Source organism: Pseudophryne corroboree, chromosome 2 (genome assembly GCF_028390025.1).
Source record: "Pseudophryne corroboree isolate aPseCor3 chromosome 2, aPseCor3.hap2, whole genome shotgun sequence".
Lineage (NCBI taxonomy): Eukaryota > Metazoa > Chordata > Amphibia > Anura > Myobatrachidae > Pseudophryne > Pseudophryne corroboree.
The window spans coordinates 418695454-418721852 of record NC_086445.1 but is presented as its reverse complement, the minus strand read 5'-3'; the positions used below and the strand labels follow the sequence as shown (position 1 = coordinate 418721852).

Genomic DNA, 26399 nt, shown 5'->3' with positions numbered 1-26399 from the left:
TTATGTACATGTGATTTCTTAGCATTTTATTTTTTATAAATTTGCAAAAATCTCAAACAAACTTTTTTCACATTGTCACTATGGGGTATTGTGTGTAGAATTTTGAGGGGAAAAATGAATTTATTTTATTTTGTAATAAGTCTGTAACATAACAAAATGTGGAAAAGTAAAGCGCTGTGAATACTTTCCGGACTTATTTGTGACGTATATACACATACAATGCATGTTTCATATTGTAAATAAACGTAAAACACATATTGTTCAAAATAATTTACAATTGGAACAATGTTTCTGTTGTGAGGTGACTTGTAAACATTTTGCTTCAATATTTTTGAAGTGTAACTGTGCTGGTATAACCTCTAAGGGGGGTATCCACTTAGCTGCGGTAAAATTGTCTCACCAGGGGCTATCCTATTAGCACCGATAAGCCAATGCCAGCCAAGGCTTATCAGAAAGCGGAAACAGACTGATTACTCCCACCTGCAAGTCTTAAAACACTTTTCCCACTTATAAAGCACTCCAATATATCTGTCCCATACCTTGTACCCCAATTTCTATCACTTTGCATTTTTTGACCCCAAAAATTATGTATTTATAGGCCAATTAAAAATAATTAAAAAAATCTAGTGCTTAATTAGTCATTCAGGGGGGTGTCCCATGGGTTCTGAACCAAATCTTGACATTTCTCTATCGTCCTAGTGGATGCTGGGGTTCCTGAAAGGACCATGGGGAATAGCGGCTCCGCAGGAGACAGGGCACAAAAGTAAAGCTTTCCGATCAGGTGGTGTGCACTGGCTCCTCCCCCTATGACCCTCCTCCAAGCCAGTTAGATTTTTGTGCCCGGCCGAGAAGGGTGCAATCTAGGTGGCTCTCCTAAAGAGCTGCTTAGAAAAGTTTAGCTTAGGTTTTTTATTTTACAGTGAGTCCTGCTGGCAACAGGATCACTGCAACGAGGGACTTAGGGGAGAAGAAGTGAACTCACCTGCGTGCAGGATGGATTGGCTTCTTGGCTACTGGACATCAGCTCCAGAGGGACGATCACAGGTACAGCCTGGATGGTCACCGGAGCCTTGCCGCCGGCCCCCTTGCAGATGCTGAAGTAAGAAGAGGTCCAGAATCGGCGGCAGAAGACTCCTCAGTCTTCTAAAGGTAGCGCACAGCACTGCAGCTGTGCGCCATTTTCCTCTCAGCACACTTCACACGGCAGTCACTGAGGGTGCAGGGCGCTGGGAGGGGGGCGCCCTGGGAGGCAAATGAATACCTATTTTGGCTAAAAATACCTCACATATAGCCTCCGGAGGCTATATGGAGATATTTAACCCCTGCCAGAATCCGTTAAGAGCGGGAGACGAGGCCGCCGAAAAAGGGGCGGGGCCTATCTCCTCAGCACACAGCGCCATTTTCCCTCACAGAAAGGCTGGAGGGAAGGCTCCCAGGCTCTCCCCTGCACTGCACTACAGAAACAGGGTTAAAACAGAGAGGGGGGGCACTAATTTGGCGTTAGAAATATATAAAAAAGATGCTATAAGGGAAAACACTTATATAAGGTTGTCCCTATATAATTATAGCGTTTTTGGTGTGTGCTGGCAAACTCTCCCTCTGTCTCTCCAAAGGGCTAGTGGGTCCTGTCCTCTATCAGAGCATTCCCTGTGTGTGTGCTGTGTGTCGGTACGTGTGTGTCGACATGTAGGAGGACGATGTTGGTGAGGAGGCGGAGCAATTGCCTGTAATGGTGATGTCACTCTCTAGGGAGTCGACACCGGAATGGATGGCTTATTTAGGGAATTACGTGATAATGTCAACACGCTGCAAGGTCGGTTGACGACATGAGACGGCCGACAAACAATTAGTACCGGTCCAGACGTCTCAAAAACACCGTCAGGGGTTTTAAAACGCCCGTTTACCTTAGTCGGTCGACACAGACACAGACAGGGACACTGAATCCAGTGTCGACGGTGAATAAACAAACGTATTCCTTATTAGGGCCACACGTTAAAGGCAATGAAGGAGGTGTTACATATTTCTGATACTACAAGTACCACAAAAGAGGGTATTATGTGGGATGTGAAAAAACTACCATAGTTTTTCCTGAATCAGATAAATTAAATAAAGTGTGTGATGATGCGTGGGTTCCCCCCGATAGAAAATTATGGGCGGTATACCCTTTCCCGCCAGAAGTTAGGGCGCGTTGGGAAACACCCCTTAGGGTGGATAAGGCGCTCACACGCTTATCAAAACAAGTGGCGGTACCGTCTATAGATAGGGCCGTCCTCAAGGACCAGCTGACAGGAGGCTGGAAAATATCATAAAAAGTATATACACACATACTGGTGTTATACTGCGACCAGCGATCGCCTCAGCCTGGATGTGCAGAGCTGGGGTGGCTTGGTCGGATTCCCTGACTAAAAATATTGATACCCTTGACAGGGACAGTATTTTATTGACTATAGAGCATTTAAAGGATGCATTTCTATATATGCGAGATGCACAGAGGGATATTTGCACTCTGGCATCAAGAGTAAATGCGATGTCCATAACTGCCTGAAGATGTTATGGACACGACAGGGGTCAGGTGATGCAGATTCCAAACGGCACAAAGGTGTATTGCCGTATAAAGGAAGAGGAGTTATTTGGGGTCGGTCCATCGGACCTGGTGGCCACGGCAACTGCTGGAAAATCCACCGTTTTTACCCTAAGTCACATCTCTGCAGAAAAAGACACCGTCTTTTCAGCCTCAGTCCTTTCGTCCCTATAAGATCATATCTGCCCAGGGATAGAGGAAAGGGAAGAAGACTGCAGCAGGCAGCCCATTCCCAGGAACAGAAGCGTTCCACCGCTTCTGACAAGTTCTCAGCATGGCGCTGAGACCGTACAGGACCCCTGGATCCTACAAGTAGTATCCCAGGGGTACAGATTGGAATGTCGAGACGTTTCCCCTTCGCAGGCTCCTGAAGTCTGCTTTACCAAGGTCTCCCTCCGACAAGGAGGCAGTATGGGAAAAAATTCACAAGCTGTATTCCCAGCAGGTGATAATTAAATTACCCCTCCTACTACAAGAAAAGGGGTATTATTCCACACTATATTGTGGTACTGAAGCCAGAAGGCTAGGTGAGACTTATTCTAAAAAATTTTTTGAACACTTACAAAGGTTCAAATCAAGATGGAGTCACTCAGAGCAGTGATAACGAACCAGGAAGAAGGGGACTATATAGTGTCCCGGGACATCAGGGATGCTTACCTCTATGTCCCAAATTTGCCCTTCTCACTAAGGGTACCTCAGGTTCGTGGTGCAGAACTGTCACTATCAGTTTCAGACGCTGCCGTTTGGATTGTCCACGGCACCCCGGGTCTTTACCAAGGTAATGGCCGAAATGATGATTCTTCTTCGAAGAAAAGGCGTCTTAATTATCCCTTACTTGGACGATCTCCTGATAAGGGCATAGTCCAGGGAACAGTTGGAGGTCGGAGTAGCACTATCTAGGATACTGCTACAACAGCACGGGTGGATTCTAAATATTCCAAAATCGCAGCTGATCCCGACGACACGTCTGCTGTGCCTAGGGATGATTCTGGACACAGTCCAGAAAAAGGTGTTTCTCCCGGAAGAGAAAGCCAGGGAGTTATCCGAGCTAGTCAGGAACCTCCTAAAAACAGTGCATCATTGCACAAGGGTCCTGGTAAAAATGGTGGCTTCGTACGAAGCAATTCCATTCGGCAGATTTCACGCAAGAACTTTTCAGTGGGATCTGCTGGACAAATGGTCCGGATCGCATCTTCAGATGCATCAGCGGATAACCCTATATCCAAGGACAAGGGTGTCTCTCCTGTGGTGGTTATAGAGTGCTCATCTTCTAGAGGGCCGCAGGTTCGGCATTCAGGATTGGATGCTGGTGACCACGGAGCCCAGCCCGAGAGGCTGGGGAGCAGTCACACAAGGAAAAAATTTCCAGGGAGTGTGATCAAGTCTGGAGACTTTTCTCCACATAAATATACTGGAGCTAAGGGTAAATTTATAATGCTCTAAGCTTAGCAAGACCTCTGCTTCAAGGTCAGCCGGTATTGATCCAGTGGGAAAAACATCACGGCAGTCGCCCACGTAAACAGACAGGGCGACACAAGAAGCAGGAGGGCAATGGCAAAAACTGCAAGGACTTTTCGCTGGGCGGAAAATCATGTGATAGCACTGTCAGCAGTGTTTCATCCCGGGAATGGAAACTGGGAAGCAGACTTCCTCAGCAGGCACGACCTCCACCCGGGAGAGTGGAAACTTCATCGGGAAGTTTTTTCCACATGATTGTAAACCGTTGGGAAATGCCAAAGGTGGACATGATGGCGTCCCGTCTGAACAAAAAACGGGACAGGTATTGCGCCAGGTCAAGAGACCCTCAGGCAATAGCTGTGGACGTTCTGGTAACACCGTGGGTGTACCAGTCGGTGTATGTGTTCCCTCCTCTGCTTCTCATACCTAAGGTGCTGAGAATTATAAGACGTAGAGGAGTAAGAACTATACTCATGGCTCCGGATTGGCCAAGAAGGACTTGGTACCCGGAACTTCAAGAGATGCTTACAGAGGTCTTATGGCCTCTGCCGCTAAGAAGGGACTTGCTTCAGCAAGTACCATGTCTGTTCCAAGACTTACCGCAGCTGCGTTTGTCGGCATGGCGGTGGAAAGCCGGATCCTAAGGAAAAAGGCATTCCGGAAGAGGTCATTCTTACCCTGGTCAAAGCCAGAAAGGAGGTGACCGCACAACATTATCACCACATGTGGCGAAAATATGTTGCGTGGTGTGAGGCCAGGAAGGCCCCACAAAGAAATTTCAACTCGGTCGTTTCCTGCATTTCCTGCAAACAGGAGTGTCTATGGGCCTCAAATTGGGGTCCATTAAGGTTCAAATTTCGGCCCTGTCGATTTTCTTCCAGAAAGAATTGGCTTCAGTTCCTGAAGTCCAGAAGTTTGTCAAGGGAGTATTGCATATACAACCCCCTTTTGTGCCTCCAGTGGCACTGTGGGATCTCAACGTAGTTCTGGGATTCCTCAAATCACATTGGTTTAAAACCAGTCAAATCTGTGGATTTGAAGCATCTCACATGAAAAGTGACCATGCTCTTGGCCCTGGCCTGGACCAGGCGAGTGTCAAATTGGTGTTTTTTTCTCAAAAAAGCCCATATCTGTTTGTCCATTCGGACAGGGCAGAGCTGCGGACTCGTCCCCAGTTCTCTCCCTAAGGTGGTGTCAGTGTTTCACCTGAACCAGCTTATTGTGGTGCCTTGCACCTACTAGGGACTTGGAGGACTCCAAGTTGCTAGATGTTGTCAGGGCCCTGAAAATATGTTCCAGGACGGCTGGAGTCAGGAAAACTGACTTGCTGTTATCCTGTATGCACCCAACAAACTGGGTGCTCTTGCTTCTAAGCAGACTATTGCTAGTTGGATGTGTAATACAATTCAGCTTGCACATTCTGTGGCAGGCCTGCCACAGCCAAAATATGTAAATGCCCATTCCACAAGGAAGGTGGGCTCATCTTGGGCGGCTGCCCGAGGGGTCTCGGCTTTACAACTTTGCCGAGCAGCTACTTGGTCAGGGGCAAACACGTTTGCTAAATTCTACAAATTTGATACCCTGGCTAAGGAGGACCTGGAGTTCTCTCATTCGGTGCTGCAGAGTCATCCGCACTCTCCCGCCCGTTTGGGAGCTTTGGTATAATCCCCATGGTCCTTTCAGGAACCCCAGCATCCACTAGGACGATAGAGAAAATAAGAATTTACTTACCGATAATTCTATTTCTCGGAGTCCGTAGTGGATGCTGGGCGCCCATCCCAAGTGCGGATTATCTGCAATACTTGTACATAGTTACAAAAATCGGGTTATTATTGTTGTGAGCCATCTTTTCAGAGGCTCCGCTGTTATCATACTGTTAACTGGGTTTAGATCACAAGTTGTACGGTGTGATTGGTGTGGCTGGTATGAGTCTTACCCGGGATTCAAAATTCCTCCCTTATTGTGTACGCTCGTCCGGGCACAGTACCTAACTGGCTTGGAGGAGGGTCATAGGGGGAGGAGCCAGTGCACACCACCTGATCGGAAAGCTTTACTTTTGTGCCCTGTCTCCTGCGGAGCCGCTATTCCCCATGGTCCTTTCAGGAACCCCAGCATCCACTACGGACTCCGAGAAATAGAATTATCGGTAAGTAAATTCTTATTTTTTAACTTAAAATAGGGGTTTTCAACTACTTATCCCCTGCTCAGAGATGGCGAAGAGAAATTTGCGATAAACCCTATGGAGACTTATCACCGATAACTTTTTGCAGCTAACTGGATACCAAGTTATTGCAAATGCGAATTGGATACCCCCCTTAGAGATTATATCGGTGCAGTTACACTTTTTTATTTGTTTGTTGTTTTATGAGAGTGGCATTACCTCTTTTTTTTCTAACTGTAGCAGATATAAACCTTATATCAAAATTGTAACTCAGGCGCTTGGTAATTTTTCTCAATATTTTTTTCAGAGCTCATTTCTTTTTGCTGGCGTTTATGTAAATTCTACCCAGGCTATACCATTTTTTCTACAAAACAAAGGAGCAGCACGTGCAAAAGTTGAATTTGATCTTTCAAAATATCAGGACTTCTCTATGAAGTTCAAGGAAGAATCAGGTACCTCTCATGATCTGAGGACAAGTATCATAAAGAACTAAGACTACTGGGATTGAATAAAGAGCAAATATAAAGGGAATCCTGGATATTTACAGGCAACCTATTTATTAGCAAATTAAATACAAATGTTTAAAATCCTTGAGGGTAGATTACATTAGATCTGGTACAAATAACCTCTGGACAGGGATAAGTTTATAAAAGACAGGAGGTAACAATGCCAAAAGGTGCAATAAAGTTAATTTGCTGTGTCCAACTGTTGATAAGGGTATGGATCATTAGGTCGACCCTAATTAGGTCAACAGTCAATAGGTTGACCCATATGGTTGACATTGATAAGGTCGATATGATATGGTCTATAGGTCAACAGGGTCATTAGATTGACAGGTAAAAGGTAGACAATGGAAAAGGTCAACAGGTACAAAAGGTTGATACATGAAAAGGTCGATATGAAAATTGGTCGACACAAACAAGGTCGATACATAATTTTTTGTTTTTATGTCATTTTCGCCATCAAAGCACAGGGAACCCCAATTAGTTTACCACATCCCTTTGCATGGCTCCCATTGCTTGCCATACTGCGGTCAAGGTGCGTCGCTGCACTCAGCACAGGTCACTATTTGAATCGTAGTCCACATGGATGGTAAAGTATGAAAAAGTTGAACAAACATGCAAAAAAAACCTTAAAACCTTAAAAACTTTTGTGTCAACAATTATGCCAACCATTTGAACCTGTCGAACTTTTGTACCTGTCGACAATAAGCTCTGTCAACCTTTTACATATTGACCTAATGATCATGTCGACCTAATGCATGTCAACCATTAGTGGTCAATCTATTAACTGTCAACCTTTTTACTGTGAACCTATGGACCAGATACTGTTGATACATAGCCCAATACTGAATGTTACCATAACCTTGCCCTTTCTGCATGATGTAAGGCTTGATAAATTGTTCCCTAAAATACCACTAATGTAAGGTTTGTACTTAATTTGAAATTTGCAATTCATATCCATCTATAACAGTGGTTCTCAAACTCGGTCCTCAGGACCCCACACAGTGCATGTTTTGCAGGTAACCCAGCAGGTGCACAGGTGTATTAATTACTCACTGGCACATTTTAAAAGGTCCACAGGTGGAGCCAATTATTTCACTTGCGATTTTGTGAGAAGACCTGCAAAACATGCACCGTGTGGGGTCCTGAGGACCGAGTTTGAGAACCTGTGATCTATAACATCAGTTTTCTCTTTGCTGCATGTTCTCTCCTTAATTCCTCATATAGAAAACACTATCATCAAATCTCAATTTAATCATCTGTCAAATTAATATATATATATATATATATATATAGTTAATTTTGCTGTCTTTCTAAATGACTTACTGTATTTTGTGTTTTAGTAGTTGAAGTTGACCCACGATATCCTCAGCTATATACTGTGGATTTAGAGGAGAAGGAGAGTTTGCAATGTGCTCTTTACTTCAGTCCTAAGGAAGTAAGTTTGACATTTGGTATACATTGAAATATTGCTGTGTTAAGAGCAATGCAACTCATGTAATTTAAAAAATTTTGTTTGTTTGTCTGTGCTGAATAGCAATATTCACTTTTCATACAATTTCTTCAAAGAGTTACTAACATTGCAATATTTTAGTGAAAAGCCTGAATTATATTTATATATATGAGACCAGCTTTCATTAATCACTTAACTGACAATTATCGGGGGTTTATGAGTGAATTAGGTGAATTTTTTTTTATAAAAAAAATGTAAAAAAAAAATGTTTTGAAGAAAAATTTGTTAAAATAAAAAGGTTTTGTTCAAACATTGGAACATTGGCCATCACCATCTGAACATTTTGACCATCTGAAACATCGCTATCATCTCAGCTTTCATTTTAAAAGCTGGGAGAGCCACCAGGTACACAGGGGTGGTTTGGGGTAGTTAATTTACACTTCCCCAGCGGCTGCTATTGTCTGCAGCTGCTGGGTGGGGGTCCTGCCTTGCTAACCGATCAGCAGTGATTGGCAGCATGGCAAACACTGGGGGAAGGTACAAGAAGGCAGAAGGACCTCCCGATCCCTCTGAGAGCAGCAACAGAGGGAAGTTTCTCTTCCCTGCAGCTGCAAACACTGTGTATCTGACTGGTTGCATCCTGTGCGACCAGGTCAGATAAAGCACCTGCGGGTGTGGTCGCATCTGATGCAACCATGCCAGGCAAGTGGTTAATTGAACTGAAATATCTGAACAGCAATATTAAGAAAGTATTTGTTCTTATACATCATTGCTGCAGTCACGCCAAACAGCCCTTCTCAGTGTGCCAGGCCTTGAGGGGTAAATTTACTAAGATGGGAGTTCTATTTAAGATGGGATCTTGCCCATAGCAACCAATCAGATTCCAGGTATTATCTTCTAGAAGGTGCTAGATAAATAAGAAGTAGAATCTGATTGGTTGCTATGGCCAACATCCCATCTTAAATAGAACTCCCATCTTAGTAAATTTACCCCTGAGACTTTGCTAGCGTCATTCATCTTTTTTGCATCTTTTCTGCTATTCTGATAAAAATGTGGTTTAGTCACTATGCGATGCAACTAGGATGCACCAGAATGAACTGATTATTTTGATATGAAACACTTCTAAATTCTGTGTTGTACTTTGTTTCTGAATTTGTTTTGGTTTTGGATTTGGTTCCGCGGCCGTGTTTTGGAATCGGACGCATTTTGGCAAAACCTCCCTGAAATTTTTTTGTCGGATTCGGGTGTGTTTTGGATTCGGGTGTTTTTTTTTACAAAAAACCCCCTCAAAAACAGCTTAAATCATAGAATTTGGGGGTCATTTTGATCCCATAGTATTATTAACCTCAATAACCATAATTTCCACTCATTTTCAGTCTATTCTGAACACCTCACACCTCACAATATTATTTTTAGTCCTAAAATTTGCACCGAGGTCGCTGGATGACTCTAAGCTAAGCAACCCAAGTGGCCGACACAAACACCTGGCCCATCTAGGAGTGGCACTGCAGTGTCAGACAGGATGGCACTTCAAAAAAATAGTCCCCAAACAGAACATGATGCAAAGAAAAAAAGAGGTGCAATGAGGTAGCTGTGTGACTAAGCTAAGCAACCCAAGTGGCCGACACAAACACCTGGCCCATCTAGGAGTGGCACTGCAGTGTCAGACAGGATGGCAGATTTAAAAAAATAGTCCCCAAACAGCACATGATGCAAAGAAAAAAAGAGGTGCACCAAGGTCGCTGGATGGCCAAGCTAAGCGACCCAAGTGGCCGACACAAACACCTGGCCCATCTAGGAGTGGCACTGCAGTGTCAGACAGGATGGCAGAATTAAAAAATTGTCCCCAAACAGCACATGATGCAAAGAAAAAAAGAGGTGCACCAAGGTCGCTGGATGGCTAAGCTAAGCATCAAAAGTGGCCGACACAAACACCTGGCCCATCTAGGAGTGGCACTGCAGTGTCAAGCAGGATGGCACTTAAAAAAAAAAGTCCCCAAACAGCACATGATGCAAAGAAAAATGAAAGAAAAAAGAGGTGCAAGATGGAATTGTCCTTGGGCCCTCCCACCCACCCTCCCACCCACCCTTATGTTGTATAAACAGAACATGCACACTTTAACGAACCCATCATTTCAGCGACAGGGTCTGCCACATGACTGTGACTGAAATGACTGGTTGGTTTGGGCCCCCACCAAAAAAGAAGCAATCAATCTCTCCTTGCACATACTGGCTCTACAGAGGCAAGATGTCCACCTCCTCCTCATCATCCGATTCCTCACCCCTTTCACTGTGTACATCCCCCTCCTCACAGATTATTAATTCGTCCCCACTGGAATCCACCATCTCAGGTCCCTGTGTACTTTCTGGAGGCAATTGCTGCTGGTGAATGTCTCCACGGAGGAATTGATTATAATTCATTTTGATGAACATCATCTTCTCCACATTTTCTGGAAGTAACCTCGTACGCCGATTGCTGACAAGGTGAGCGACTGCACTAAACACTCTTTCGGAGTACACACTGGAGGGGGGGCAACTTAGGTAAAATAAAGCCAGTTTCTGCAAGGGCCTCCAAATTGCCTCTTTTTCCTGCCAGTATACGTACGGACAGTCTGACGTGCCTACTTGGATGCGGTCACTCATATAATCCTCCACCATTCTTTCAATGGTGACAGAATCATATGCAGTGACAGTAGACGACATGTCAGTAATCGTTGGCAGGTCCTTGAGTCCGGACCAGATGTCAGCACTCGCTCTAGACTGCCCTGCATCACCGCCAGCGGGTGGGCTCGGAATTCTTAGCCTTTTTCTCGCACCCCCAGTTGCGGGAGAATGTGAAGGAGGAGCTGTTGACGGGTCACGTTCCGCTTGACTTGACAATTTTCTCACCAGCAGGTCTTTGAACCTCTGCAGACTTGTGTCTGCCAGAAAGAGAGATACAACGTAGGTTTTAAATCTAGGATCGAGTACGGTGGCCAAAATGTAGTGCTCTGATTTCAACAGATTGACCACCCGTGAATCCTGGTTAAGCGAATTAAGGGCTCCATCCAAAAGTCCCACATGCCTAGCGGAATCGCTCTGTTTTAGCTCCTCCTTCAATGTCTCCAGCTTCTTCTGCAAAAGCCTGATGAGGGGAATGACCTGACTCAGGCTGGCAGTGTCTGAACTGACTTCACGTGTGGCAAGTTCAAAGGGTTGCAGAACCTTGCACAACGTTGAAATCATTCTCCACTGCACTTGAGTCAGGTGCATTCCCCCTCCTTTGCCTATATCGTAGGCAGATGTATAGGCTTGAGTGGCCTTTTGCTGCTCCTCCATCCTCTGAAGCATATAGAGGGTTGAATTCCACCTCGTTACCACCTCTTGCTTCAGATGATGGCAGGGCAGGTTCAGGACTGTTTGCTGGTGCTCCAGTCTTCGGCACGCGGTGGCTGAATACCGAAAGTGGCCCGCAATTCTTCGGGCCACCGACAGCATCTCTTGCACGCCCCTGTCGTTTTTTAAATAATTCTGCACCACCAAATTCAATGTATGTGCAAAACATGGGACGTGCTGGAATTTGCCCAGATGTAATGCACGCACAATATTGGTGGCGTTGTCCGATGTCACAAATCCCCAGGAGAGTCCAATTGGGGTAAGCCATTCTGCGATGATGTTCCTCAGTTTCCGTAAGAGGTTGTCAGCTGTGTGCCTCTTATGGAAAGCGGTGATACAAAGCGTAGCCTGCCTAGGAACGAGTTGGCGTTTGCGAGATGCTGCTACTGGTGCCGCCACTGCTGTTCTTTCTGCGGGAGGCAATACATCTACCCAGTGGGCTGTCACAGTCATATAATCCTGAGTCTGCCCTGCTCCACTTGTCCACATGTCCGTGGTTAAGTGGACATTGGGTACAACTGCATTTTTTAGGACACTGGTGACTTTTTTTCTGACGTCTGTGTACATTTTCGATATCGCCTGCCTAGAGAATTGGAACCTAGATGGTATTTGGTACCGGGGACACAGAACCTCAATCAAGTCTCTAGTTGCCTGTGAATTAACGGTGGATACCGGAAACACGTTTCTCACCACCCAGGCTGCCAAGGCCTGAGTTATCCGCTTTGCAGCAGGATGACTGCTGTGATATTCCATCTTCCTCGCAAAGGACTGTTGGACAGTCAATTGCTTACTGGAAGTAGTACAAGTAGTCTTCCGACTTCCCCTCTGGGATGACGATCGACTCCCAGCAGCAACAACAGCAGCGCCAGCAGCAGTAGGCGTTACACTCAAGGATGCATCGGAGGAATCCCAGGCCGGAGAGGACTCGTCAGACTTGACAGTGACATGGCCTGCAGGACTATTGGCTTTCCTGTCTAAGGAGGAAATTGACACTGAGGGAGTTGGTGGTGTGGTTTGCAGGAGCTTGGTTACAAGAGGAAGGGATTTAGTGGTCAGTGGACTGCTTCCGCTGTCATCCAAAGTTTTTGAACTTGTCACTGACTTCTGATGAATACGGTCCAGGTGACGTATAAGGGAGGATGTTCCTAGGTGGTTAACGTCCTTACCCCTACTTATTACAGCTTGACAAAGGCAACACATGGCTTGACACCAGTTGTCCGCATTTGTGTTGAAATAATTCCACACCGAAGAGGTGATTTTTTTTTGTATTTTGACCAGGCATGTCAATGGCCATATTCGTCCCACGGACAACAGGTGTCTCCCCGGGTGCCTGACTTAAACAAACCACCTCACCATCAGAATCCTCCTTGTCAATTTCCTCCCCAGCGCCAGCAACACCCATATCCTCATCCTGGTGTACTTCAACAGTGACATCTTCAATTTGACTATCAGGAACTGGACTGCGGGTGCTCCTTCCAGCATTTGCAGGGGGCGTGCAAATGGTGGAAGGCGCAACCTCTTCCCGTCCAGTGTTGGGAAGGTCAGGCATCGCAACAGACACAATTGGACTCTCCTTGGGGATTTGTGATTTAGAAGAACGCACGGTTCTTTGCTGTGCTTTTGCCGTCTTAACTCTTTTAAGTTTTCTAGCAGGAGGATGAGTGCTTCCATCCTCAGGTGAAGCTGAACCACTAGCCTTGAACATAGGCCAGGGCCTCAGCCGTTCCTTGCCACTCCGTGTCGTAAATGGCATATTGGCAAGTTTACGCTTCTCCTCAGACGATTTTGATTTAGATTTTTGGGTCATTTTACTGAGCATCGGCCTTGGCAGACGACGTTGATGGCATTTCATAGTCTCGGCCATGACTAGTGGCAGCAGCTTCAGCACGAGGTGGAAGTGGATCTTGATCTTTCCCTATTTTACCCTCCACATTTCTCTGACGTCCTAGTGGATGCTGGGAACTCCGTAAGGACCATGGGGAATAGCGGCTCCGCAGGAGACTGGGCACAACTAAAGAAAGCTTTAGGACTACCTGGTGTGCACTGGCTCTTCCCTCTATGACCCTCCTCCAGACCTCTGTTAGAATGTTGTGCCCGGCCGAGCTGGATGCACACTAGGGGCTCTCCTGAGCTCCTAGAAAAGAAAGTATATTTTAGGTTTTTTATTTTCAGTGAGATCTGCTGGCAACAGACTCACTGCTACGAGGGACTTTGGGGAGAGAAGCGGACCTAACTGCTTGCAGCTAGTTTGGGCTTCTTAGGCTACTGGACACCATTAGCTCCAGAGGGATCGAACACAGGCCCAGCCTCGGTCGTCCGGTCCCGGAGCCGCGCCGCCGTCCCCCTTGCAGAGCCAGAAGCAAGAAGAACGTCCAGGAAATCGGCGGCAGAAGACTCCGGTCTTCATTAAGGTAGCGCACAGCGCTGCAGCTGTGTGCCATTGCTCCCTGTGCACACCACATACTCCGGTCACTGATGGGTGCAGGGCGCTGGGGGGGGGGGCGCCCTCGGCAGCAATTAGAGTACCTTAAGAGTGGCAAATCAGACATAATATAGCCTAATAAGCTATATATGTGTAAAATACCCCTGCCACATTATGATTATAAGAGCGGGAGAAGTCCACCGAAAAAGGGGCGGGGCTATCTCCCTCAGCACACTGGCGCCATTTTCTCTTCACAGTGCAGCTGGAAGACAGCTCCCCAGGCTCTCCCCTGTAGTTTTCAGGCTCAAAGGGTTAAAAAGAGAGGGGGGGCACTAAATTTAGGCGCAAATCTGTGTATTATAGCATCTATAAGGGAAAAATCACTGTGGGTAGTGTGAATCCTTGCATTATATAGCGCTCTGGTGTGTGCTGGCATACTCTCTCTCTGTCTCCCCAAAGGACTTTGTGGGGTCCTGTCCTCAGTCAGAGCATTCCCTGTGTGTGTGCGGTGTGTCGGTACGGCTGTGTCGACATGTTTGATGAGGAGGCTTATGTGGAGGCGGAGCAGATGCCGATAAATGTGATGTCACCCCTTGCGGGGTCGACACCTGAGTGGATGGACATGTGGAAGGAATTACGTGACAGTGTCAACTCCTTACGTAAAAGGTTTGACGACATAGCAGATGTGGGACAGCCGGCTTCTCAGCCCGTGCCTGCCCAGGCGTCTCAAAAGCCATCAGGGGCCCTAAAACGCCCACTACCTCAGATGGCAGACACAGATGTCGACACGGATACTGACTCCAGTGTCGACGACGATGAGACTACTGTACATTCCAATAGAGCCACCCGTTACATGATTATGGCAATAAAAAATGTGTTGCACATTTCTGATATTACCCCAGGTAGCACAAAAAAGGGTATTATGTTTGGGGAGAAAAAAGCTTCCAGTGGTTTTTCCCCCATCTGATGAACTAAATGTGTGAAGAAGCGTGAGTTTCCCCCGATAAGAAACTGGTAATTTCTAAAAGGTTACTAATGGCGTACCCTTTCCCGCCAGAGGATAGGTCACGTTGGGAGACATCCCCTAGGGTGGATAAAGCGCTCACACGTCTGTCAAAGAAGGTGGCACTACCGTCTCAGGACACGGCCGCCCTAGAGGAGCCTGCAGATAGAATGCAGGAGGCTATCCTGAAGTCTGTATATACACACTTAGGCATTATACTGAGACCAGCTATTGCTTCAGCATGAATGTGCAGTGCTGCAGCTGCATGGTCAGATTCTCTGTACCTTAAGACAGGGACACTATATTGCTAACCATAGAGCATATTAAAGACGCAGTCTTATACATGAGAGATGCACAGAGGGATAATTGCCGACTGGCATCTAAAATAAACGCAATGTCCATTTCTGCCAGGAACTCGGCAGTGGACAGGTGATGCTGATTCTAAAAGGCACATGGAAGTTTTGCCTTACAAGGGTGAGGAGTTGTTTGGGGATGGTCTCTCGGACCTCGTTTCCACAGCTACAGCTGGGAAATCAACATTTTGCCCCATGTTCCCTCACAGCCAAAGAAAGCACCGTATTATCAGGTACAGTCCTTTCGGCCCCAGAAAGGCAAGCGGGTTAAAGGCGCGTCCTTTCTGCCCAGAGGCAGAGGTAGAGGGAAAAAGCTGCAGCATACAGCCAGTTCCCAGGAACAAAAGTCCTCCCCCGCTTCCTCTAAGTCCACCGCATGACGCTGGGGCTCCACAGGCGGAGCCAGGTACGGTGGGGGCCCGTCTCAAGAATTTCAGCGACCAGTGGGCTCGCTCACGGGTGGATCCCTGGATTCTACAGGTAGTATCTCAGGGGTACAAGCTGGAATTCGAGACGTCTCCCCCTCGCCGTTTCCTCCTCGCCGTTTCCTCAAATCTGCCTTGCCGACAGCTCCCTCAGACAGGGAGGCAGTGCTGGAGGCAATTCACAAGCTGTATTCGCAGCAGGTGATAGTCAAGGTACCCCTTCTTCAACAGGGACGGGGTTACTATTCCACAGTGTTTGTGGTACCGAAACCGGACGGTTTGGTGAGACCCATTTTAAATTTGAAATCCTTGAACACTTATAAACGAAGGTTCAAGTTCAAAATGGAATCACTCAGGGCGGTTATTGCAAGCCTGGACAAAGGGGATTACATGGTTTCACTGGACATCAAGGATGCTTACCTGCATGTCCCCATTTACCCCCCTCACCAGGAGTACCTCAGATTTGTGGTACAGGACTGTCATTACCAATTCCAGACGTTGCCGTTTGGTCTGTCCACGGCACCGAGGGTATTTACCAAGGTAATGGCAGAGATGATGATACTCCTTTGAAGGAAGGGAGTTATAATTATCCCGTACTTGGACGATCTCCTTATAAAGGCGAGGTCCAGGGAACAATTGTTGATCGGAGTAGAACTAGCTCGGGCAGTGCTACAACAGCACGGCTGGATCCTGAACATTCCGAAGTCGCAGCTGGTTCCTACAACGCGTCTACTGTTCCTGGGGATGGTTCTCGACACAGAACAGAAAAAAGTGTTTCTCCCGGAGGAGAAGGCCAAGGAGTTGTCATCTCTAGTCAGAGACCTCCTAAAACCAAAACAGGTGTCGGTGCACCATTGCACGCGAGTCCTGGGAAAGATGGTGGCTTCTTACGAAGCAATTCCATTCGGAGGGTTCCATGCAAGGATCTTTCAGTGGGATCTGTTGGACAGGTGGTCCGGATCGCATCTTCAGATGCATCGGCTGATAACCCTGTCTCCAAGGGCCAGGGTGTCGCTGTTGTGATGGCTGCAGAGTGCTCATCTTCCAGAGGGCCGCAGATTCAGCATACAGGACTGGGTCCTGGTGACCTCGGATGCCAGCCTTCGAGGTTGGGGGGCAGTCACACAGGGAAGAAACTTCCAAGGACAATGGTCAAGTCAGGAGACTTCCCTACACATAAATATTCTGGAACGAAGGGCCATTTGCAATGCCCTAAGTCAGGCAAGACCCCTGCTTCAAAACCAGCCGGTGCTGATCTAGTCAGACAACATCACGGCGGTCGCCCATGTAAACCGACAGGGCAGCACAAGAAGCAGGATGGCAATGGCACAAGGATTCTCCGATGGGCGGAAAATCATGTGTTAGCACTGTCAGCAGTGTTCATTCCCGGAGTGGACAACTGGGAAGTAGACTTTCTCAGCAGACACGACCTCCACCCGGGAGAGTAGGAACTTCATCCAGAAGTCTTCCAAATGATTGTACACCATTGGGAAGGGCCACAGGTGGACATGATGGCGTCCCGCCTCAACAAAAATTTTATTGCGCCAGGTCAAGGGACCCTCAGGCGATAGCTGTGGACGCTCTGGTAACACCGTGGGTGTACCAGTCGGTGTATGTGTTCCTTCCTCTGCCTCTCATACCCAAGGTACTGAGAATAATAAGAAGGAGAGGAGTAAGAACTATACTCGTGGTTCCGGATTGGCCAAGAAGATCTTGGTACCCAGAACTTCAAGAAATGATCTCAGAGGACCCATGGCCTCTGCCGCTCAGACAGGACCTGCTGCAGCAGGGGCCCTGTCTGTTCCAAGACGTACCGCGGCTGCGTTTGACGGCATGGCTGTTGAACAACGGTTCCTGAAGGAAAATGGCACTCCGGAGGAAGTTATCCCTACGCTAATTAAAGCTAGGAAAGAAGTGACCGCAAACCATTATCACCGCATATGGCGGAAATATGTTGCGTGGTGTGAGGCCAGGAAGGCCCCAACGGAGGAATTCAGCTAGGTCGATTTCTGCACTTCCTACAGTCAGGGGTGACTATGGGCCTAAAATTGGGTTCCATTAAGGTCCAGATTTCGGCTCTATCGATTTTCTTCCAAAAAGAACTGGCTTCACTACCTGAAGTTCAGACATTTGTTAAGGGAGTGCTGCATATTCAGCCCCCTTTTGTGCCCCCACAGCCCCCTTTTGTGCCCCCAATGGCACCTTGGGATCTCAACGTAGTGTTGGATTTCCTAAAGTCGCATTGGTTTGAACCACTTAAAACCGTGGAACTAAAATATCTCACGTGGAAAGTGGTCATGCTGTTGGCCTTGGCTTCGGCCAGGCGTGTGTCAGAATTGGAGGCTTTGTCTTGTAAAAGCCCTTATCTGATTTTCCATATGGATAGGGCGGAATTGAGGACTCGTCCCCAATTTCTCCCAAAGGTGGTTTCAGCGTTTCATTTGAACCAGCCTATTGTGGTGCCTGCGGCTACTCGTGACTTGGAGGACTCCAAGTTGCTGGACGTAGTCCGGGCCCTAAAAATCTATGTTTCCAGGACAGCTGGAGTCAGAAAGACTGACTCGCTATTTATCCTGCATGCAAGTAGGGTGCGCCTGCTTCAAAGCAGACTATTGCTCGCTGGATCTGTAGCACGATTCAACTTGCACATTCTGCGGCTGGACTGACGCATCCTAAATCTGTAAAAGCCCATTCCACGAGGAAGGTGGGCTCTTCTTGGGCGGCTGCCCGAGGGGTCTCAGCTTTACAACTTTGCCGAGCAGCTACTTGGTCGGGGTCAAACACATTTGCTAAATTCTACAAGTTTGATACCCTGGCTGAGGAGGACCTAGAGTTCGCTCATTCGGTGCTACAGAGTCATCCGCACTCTCCCGCCCGTTTGGGAGCTTTGGTATAATCCCCATGGTCCTTACGAAGTTCCCAGCATCCACTAGGACGTCAGAGAAAATAAGATTTTACTCACCGGTAAATCTATTTCTCGTAGTCCGTAGTGGATGCTGGGCGCCCGTCCCAAGTGCGGATTGTCTGCAATACTTGTATATAGTTATTGTTTAACTAAAGGGTTATTGTTGAGCCATCTGTTGAGAGGCTCAGTTATATTTCATACTGTTAACTGGGTATAGTATCACGAGTTATACGGTGTGATTGGTGTGGCTGGTATGAGTCTTACCCGGGATTCAAAATCCTTTCCTTATTGTGTCAGCTCTTCCGGGCACGGTATCCTAACTGAGGTCTGGAGGAGGGTCATAGAGGGAGGAGCCAGTGCACACCAGGTAGTCCTAAAGCTTTCTTTAGTTGTGCCCAGTCTCCTGCAGAGCCGCTATTCCCCATGGTCCTTACGGAGTTCCCAGCATCCACTACGGACTACGAGAAATAGATTTACCGGTGAGTAAAATCTTATTTTTTGTTCTCCATTTTTTAATGTGTGGAATTATATGCCAATAATAGATCAACGTATAATACTGGTGGTCACTGGTCAGCAAAACTCTGCACTGTACTCCTCCTATATAATACTGCTGGTCCCCAGTCCCCACAATAAAGCAGTGTGAGCACAGATATATGCAGCACACTGAGCACAGATATGGAGCTTTTTTTCAGGCAGACAACGTATACTGGTGGTCACTGGTCAGCAAAACTCTGCACTGTACTCCTCCTATAATACTGCTGGTCCCCAGAATAAAGATATTTGCACTGCAGCCCCCTGAAACAAAGTGAGAGGACGCCAGCCACGTCCTCTCACTATCATTTCCAATGCACGAGTGAAAAATGCCGGCGACGCGCGGCTTTATATAGAATCCGAATCTCGCGAGAATCCGACAGCGGGAAGATGACGTTCGGGCGTGCTCGGGTTAACCGAGCAAGGCGGGAAGATTCGAATCTGCCTCGGAACCGTGTAAAAAGGGGGAAGTTCGGGGGGGGGGGGGGGGGGTTCGGATTCCGACGAACCAAACCCGCTCATCACTATTCTGAATATGTATATGAAGTGCTAAAATGTTGGAGCCGCAGCTTGTTTCCAAAGCAGTTTCCATTGTACTCCGTATACAGACTCGGTCACACACAATATACAAATGTCACATATCAAATGAATCAGCATAGTTTCCTGGTGCGTCCAAATAGGCACTTTCTACAAAAAAAGGCACCTGACCCTAGGATAGTTGCATGGGACCTGGAGGCTTGCCAGTGTCAGGCATCTCGCGCTGCGTGGCATATTAAGGCTAGATGTAGATAATTGTAGACTTAAACAGGTATGTGTAAAATACATATTTCATCCCACTGATTTCTTGTTAGACAAGCCTTTAGAGGGACAAAGTAACTCTTTTTTTCTATTTTAATTTAATTTTCATTTAATTTTACCAAAAATAAATTACCTTTCTATTTGCTGCCAGAGCTGCATGAAAAACATTGCACAAGCCGTGAGTACTTTTGCAGCTTCATGAATAACTGTGATTTTAACCTTCCACAAGCAATTACATTCCTGTTTTTAAATCTGTTTATTGCTTCTCTAATTAGTTTACATATAATGCAAATTGCCTTGTGGGAACTTAGGAGTTGAGACCTATGGCGGCAATTTGTGACAATTATTGTAGATCATATTGCTATGTCAGTGAGAAATAATTTGAATTATACACATGCAAGATAGAATACTAATGTTTGGTATATCAGTACATCATAACATCACATGATTCAGCCCACACAATTAGATTGACTGTATGACTGCTGACTGAACATCTGCAAGACTCATATACATATAGCAAGGTCAGCATACAGCAATGCACATTGAGGTTCAGACGCTGATTCCTGAAAATCCAAGATGGATGATTTCTGAATGTTTTTACTGGGGGGGGGGGGGGGGGCGGGGGGGCGGGGTGTTTGGTGGTGGTGATGTGGCGTTAGGGGGAAAGTGGTCTGGACAATACTGGCTCTTTTATCTTTACTCCCACCTCAGAATCAGGCCCACTTTAAGGTGCACTACTAAGGAATTTACCTGAGGCAATATTGGAAAGGAAGGAGTAGCTTTTAAACATATTTTAATCAGATTATGGGGTATATTCAATTATGGTCGGATCCATTCCGACATTCATTTGTTGGAATGGATCCGACAAGGGCTGTTTAATACCCATCTCAATTCGATTTAAAAAAAGTTGAATTGAAATGAGGGAGCCGAGAGGAGGAAGAGGGGGGAGAGCAGCAGGCAGACGGGGGAGAGCCGCGGGCAGACCGGGGACAGCATCGCTGCAGGAGGATGTGGCACAGCTGCCAGACCTCACGGCAGCGTCCACCTGGCTAAAGTTGAATTGAAATGAGGGACCGGAGAGGGTGAAGACCAGAGGGCAGACAGGGACAGCAGTGCTGCAGGAGAATGTAGCACAGCCGCCAGACCTCACGGCAGCATCCATCTGGCTCCAGCAAGCGGGACCTCACTTGCTGGAGCTGGGTGGATGATGCCGTGAGTGGTGGCTTTGCCACATCCTCCTGCAGCGGTGTGCTGTAGCGCTGCTGTCCCCCATCTGCCCACGGCTCTCCCCCGTCTGCCCGCGGCTCTCATCCTCTCAGGTCCCTCATCTCAATTCGACTTTTTTTTAAGTCAAACTGAGATGGTCGGAAACAAGGCTAAAACCTGACGAATTTGGTCCCGTTTCCCTCAGAAGCATGTGGATCAGCAGCTATACTATCGTACTATTCAACAAGTCGAATTCCCCAACTTGTCGAATAAAAAAGCTGGGAACTGAACTGAATAGGTCGGAACCCCTTCCGACGTGAAAAAGTCGAAAACTGCCGTCTTTTCAACAAGTCGGCAGTTTCGACCTTAATTGAATATACCCCTTAATCTTGGTACTCCAAATTATGGAAAACACCTTTATCCAGAAATCCCCAATTTCCAGGCATCCTGAATAATAAACCCGTATCTTCTAACTGTCCTGATTCACTGAAGGGGCAGGGTTTACATGAAAGTGGGTTGCATCACCTAATAGTGCACGGATCGGGCTGTAGTTTTTAGCAGATCAGAGGTGGGGCTTATTTTTGACAAATTTTGCATGTCTAAGCGTTGGGAGGTTTGTTAACCTGTACACAGGGGTGCCAAAATGTTTTTAGGTTGGGGGGGGGGCAAGATATAATATTATTTTGGCCCCCCTAAATTGCTGAATGTCGTCCTCTCAGGGGCAGCTAGACTTACCACACCACCCACCCGACAGAGACTATCTATCTATCTATCTATCTATCTATCTATCTATCTATCTATCTATCTATCTATCTATCTATCTATCTATCTATGGGGGGTGATGTGAAGATGGGGAGAAATGATGAAAGGGGAGCTGAGGGTGAAGAGGAGAGAAACATACAAAGCGGGAGTCAAAAGGGGCACAGGGCTGGTACCAGAGGAGAGGCCAGCCCACAGTAACTAGCCACACACTGTAGTGAGTGGAGCAGGGTGCAGGGCAGAGGAGGACCCTGGAGTCAGGTGGAGAAGGGCTGTAGGGAGGGAGGAGGTGGAGCAGTAGGAAAGGGCACCCTGCCCATCCTGACACTGCCCATGGTAAGCCTAGATAGGGGCCTCATTGTTCCATGAAACCCAATACATTGGCGCCTCTCAAATATTTTGGGTAGGAGAGTTGCCCTCTTGCCCCCGTGTTCCGACACCTATGCCTGTACAAAGTGGGAAATGAATATGGGAAATAATCTCCACAGGCCGAGATGTTTCTCACGTGCCCCTTATAAGGACCATCAGAGAGCCCATCAGCCCTCTCATTTGTATGTCCAGTTTCCTGTCCCCCCTCATCTGTATGTCCAACAATGTGCCACCCATATGTACGTTCTATATTGTTCCGTCCCCTTTCATCTGTTTTTTCTGTATTGTGTTCTGTATATGCTCCCCTCCCAAGAAAACATAAACTGTACGTCCTGTAGTATGCCCTTACCATCCCCTTATCTGTTTGTCTTATAGTGAAAATACCTCTCTGTTTCTATGTTTACGTATTGGGCACCATACCCCATATGTTTGTCCTGTTCTGTGCTGCCGCTTCATCACCTGTATGTCTTATTCTGTGCTACCCCCAGGGCTGCCATCAGAAATTGTGGGGCACGGGGGTAACAAAACACAGAGGGCCCCCCACCCACCCTAAATGCACCCTAATACATCCACATGAAATACATTTAAAAACATGTGCAGTGGGCATTGAGATTGTATACCATAATAACATACAGACCTATCAGTCTACAGAGGACTATTTCTATGAAATGTGGCCAGATCCAAGCAGATCAGCACTTCTTACCTTTGTTAAAATAAAAAAGAAATAATAATAAAAAATCTCCATATTGTATATGCATTAATTTTACAGCATGATAAAACATTTCTGGACAAAAATAAAAATAAGTGTGAGATGTTACACTGCTGCATTCAGAGTGCAATGTAAAAGCTGTGCTCCGTGCAGGGAAGTAGCCAGAACTTTGTGGGCCCCATAGCAGGGCTGAAACTAGTATTTTTTACACCCGGGGCAAGACAATAAGTTGGCGCCCCCCCTCCCATTGTAAGTGTGTGTGTGTGTGTGTGTGTTAGCTGCTGTAAAGCTTTTTATCGAGGGGATAGTTAGACATTTATTTGGGCTAGGGATGAAGAAAAAAGGGAAATAATAACCCATACCTTGAAACATACATAAAATCACACACCTATACACATGCAGGGTGGCACTTGATATGCCGGCTGTTGGGATCCCGGGTGCTCAGCATACAGGCGCCGGAATCCAGACAGCCGGCATACTGACAACTATTTTTCCTTTTGGGGTGTCCATGACACCCCTGGAGGGAAAATAAATTGTGTGCCACTGTGCCCGCAAGGGGCTCTTTTGCGCACGCTCCGCTGACGGTATACGGATCCTAGCGCTGGTATGCTAGGCGCCGGGATCCCGAGTGCCGGCATACCGTAGTAGATCCCACATGCATACTCACTCACCTAAATATATACATGCATGCAAAGCCATGCATACACTCACTCACTCACTCACTCACTCACTCACTCACATATATACATATAGTCACACACCTGTATACATACATACATATATAGAGTCACACATATATACTGTACATACAGGGACAGACAAGCACACATATAGATATGTAGTCACACACCTATTCACATACAGTCGCACACATGCACACATTAATAGAATCACACATATATGGTAGTCACACACACATACAGCACCCCTTCCCTTACACTCACTATTTAGGCTCTTCTGTACCTGGATAGTAAGCTCTCCTCTCACCCGATGATGTTGCTGGCCGGCCTGGCACTGTGTAGAGTACAGTGCCGTGTAGCCCCGCCCCCTTTTTGGACCTCCGGCTGCCTCTTCTTTCCCAGCACAGCAGTGCACTATAGTAGTGCACTGCTGCGATGATTAAACGCAGCAGGGGGGAAGCTGGGGAGTCAACTTGTTCCCCGTGCCCCCTCTTCGTCCGGCTCTGCCGGGGCAGGCACTACACTGACTAAATAGAAGAAACTGAAAGTAAACTACAGCTCCTGCAGCAAGGGCTGCTGGGAGCTGAAGTTTATTTTCAGTTTCATCACAGCAATGCGGCCGCGGTAGCTAGTAGAGTCTGGTGCTTGTGCTCCATCGGCCTTAAGGGACAAAGTACATAGGTAAGGCGTGTTTAGGGGGATCAAACAGCGCCCCCTCCTATCCCTCGCCCAGGTCATACAGAAAATGGCCACCGTACCCTTTTTCCCATAGATCTGCGCATGCGCTGTAGACTCTGGGACAGCGCTAGTGCCCAGAGTCTACACATCACTGCCAGCTAAAGAGGAGGGGGCCCAGCCAGAGCCTGCACATGGGCCTCCTCGTCTCTAGAAATGCCCCTGGTGTATGTATGTATGTATGTATATATATATATATATATATATATATATGTATATATATATATGTGTGTGTGTATATATATATATATATATATATATATATATAAATTAAGTAACGAGGCTGCCCACCTATGTCCACCTAGACTGAGGGCAAGCAGTTGCTGAAAGTGCAAGGGGCCCAGCGTGCGGTCAGCCCTGAGGTAGCACCTTTACCCTATACTCATACATTAAGGTCACAGTATTGGGCTCTGGTGCACAGGGCAAGGCTTGGAGCACAATGGGTGGCCTGATTCCTCCTCTTCCTTAGCGGCCGCCATGGGTAACACATATCACAATGGCCGGAACCCACAGGTAGCGTGGAGAGTGTGATGGTGTGCAGGAATTGGTAGGGAGAGAGGCTGCTGCCCACTAGGTATCTCCCAGACCCTGTACCGCTCCAACCACCTTGTCCTCCATCACAGTGACAGCGACTGCATAGGTATCGGAAAAAGGAGCCAAGGTGGGCCCCCATGTGTGTCTGGGCCTGCCAGTCCCACCTTGATGGCGGCCCTGCTGTCCCCCCCTACATTAACATACTCCATGCATGCATCATGTGCTCCTCCTATCCTGTCTGACTCATTTGGTCCTCAAGTTCTTTGTAGTAGATCACTGATGCGGCTCTTCCAGTCGCTGACTCTTGCAGTAAGTGTAGTGCACTGCTATCTCCCCTGGCATATGCGCTGATTATGCGGCGAATTTGAGCTCGTCTTGAATCCCCTTTCGGCTTTGACACTGCCTGTACATGCGTTCTTCTTATGTATGACAACTTGCAAATATGTCTGCATGCTTCTACAGCATTTGTTGAGACATTGCTAAGTGTCATGAGAAATTCAGTATTCTGCTTTTCCGCTCACTGTATGCATGTTTAAAGTCAGAATGGTAAAGTCTGTAGAAATTTCATATTCATGATAGCAACATGAAAAAGCCATAAAAACACATGAAGTGCCTCAGTACCTCACATCACTTCCGCCACACTGTTCTGCTATTACTGTGATGTGCTGTGAAGTGTCTGTGCTGATCCTTCCCGTGGTCCTGCTGTTTGTTAAGCTATCACTGTGTGTTCCCAAGAGACAAGCCTAGTGCATTAATGGTGTTGCAGTGTCTCTTCTATGGCACAAAAAGAAAAAAAAAAAAACAGACCAGCATGAAAGTATTCTGTTTAAAGGCATTATCAATCACATCAGCGTTTGAAATAGAACCGTTTCCTCTTAATATTTTAGACAACACATTGTCATTCTTTCCACATTACTAGATACAAACAACACCTTGTGTTGCACACATAGTTACATTCATTATAATTTAACAATAATGAACCATGGGAGCCAAATCAACCCTGGCGTAATGAAAACACTATTATAAAATATTTGCTCATTAGTATTTATAAGCAGCATTTTAACCTTTTGTATTTTTATTATCTGAAGAGATAATTGGCACAAGGTTGAATGTTAAGGCTTGAAATAAGGTGTTTTTATCCGGATAATTAAAGCAGGCGCTTGTTCATTAGGTATAGCTAATTATTATTAAGATGTATCTTGTGGTATGAGTGCAGCAGTAAATAATTTCTTCTGTGACGGTAATGCTTTATTTATTTGTTTTTGCAATTTTACACATGTGTTATATGAAGATATTCAGCTTAGAGGCAAGTGTGCACTCTTGGCTGCTGGAGTATGAGAAACAGAGAGTGAATACAGATATGTCCTCCGTGGTTGTTGCTGCAGTCATATTAAACAGGCTTTCTAGTTGTGCCTAGTAGAGATGAGCGGGTTCGGTTT

General features: G+C 46.7%; 1 protein-coding gene across 6 annotated transcripts in view; it reads left to right on the top strand.

Moving 5' to 3' along the window:
• Positions 1 to 26399, top strand: part of CFAP47 (cilia and flagella associated protein 47) — a 1065013-nt gene that overhangs the window by 251748 nt on the left and 786866 nt on the right. For all 6 annotated transcript variants that reach the window (XM_063953487.1, XM_063953488.1, XM_063953489.1 and 3 more), the window contains exons 21-22: positions 6508 to 6652; positions 8047 to 8141. In XM_063953487.1, the coding sequence (XP_063809557.1) occupies positions 6508 to 6652; positions 8047 to 8141 (240 nt within the window). The remainder of the gene's footprint in view (positions 1 to 6507; positions 6653 to 8046; positions 8142 to 26399) is intronic.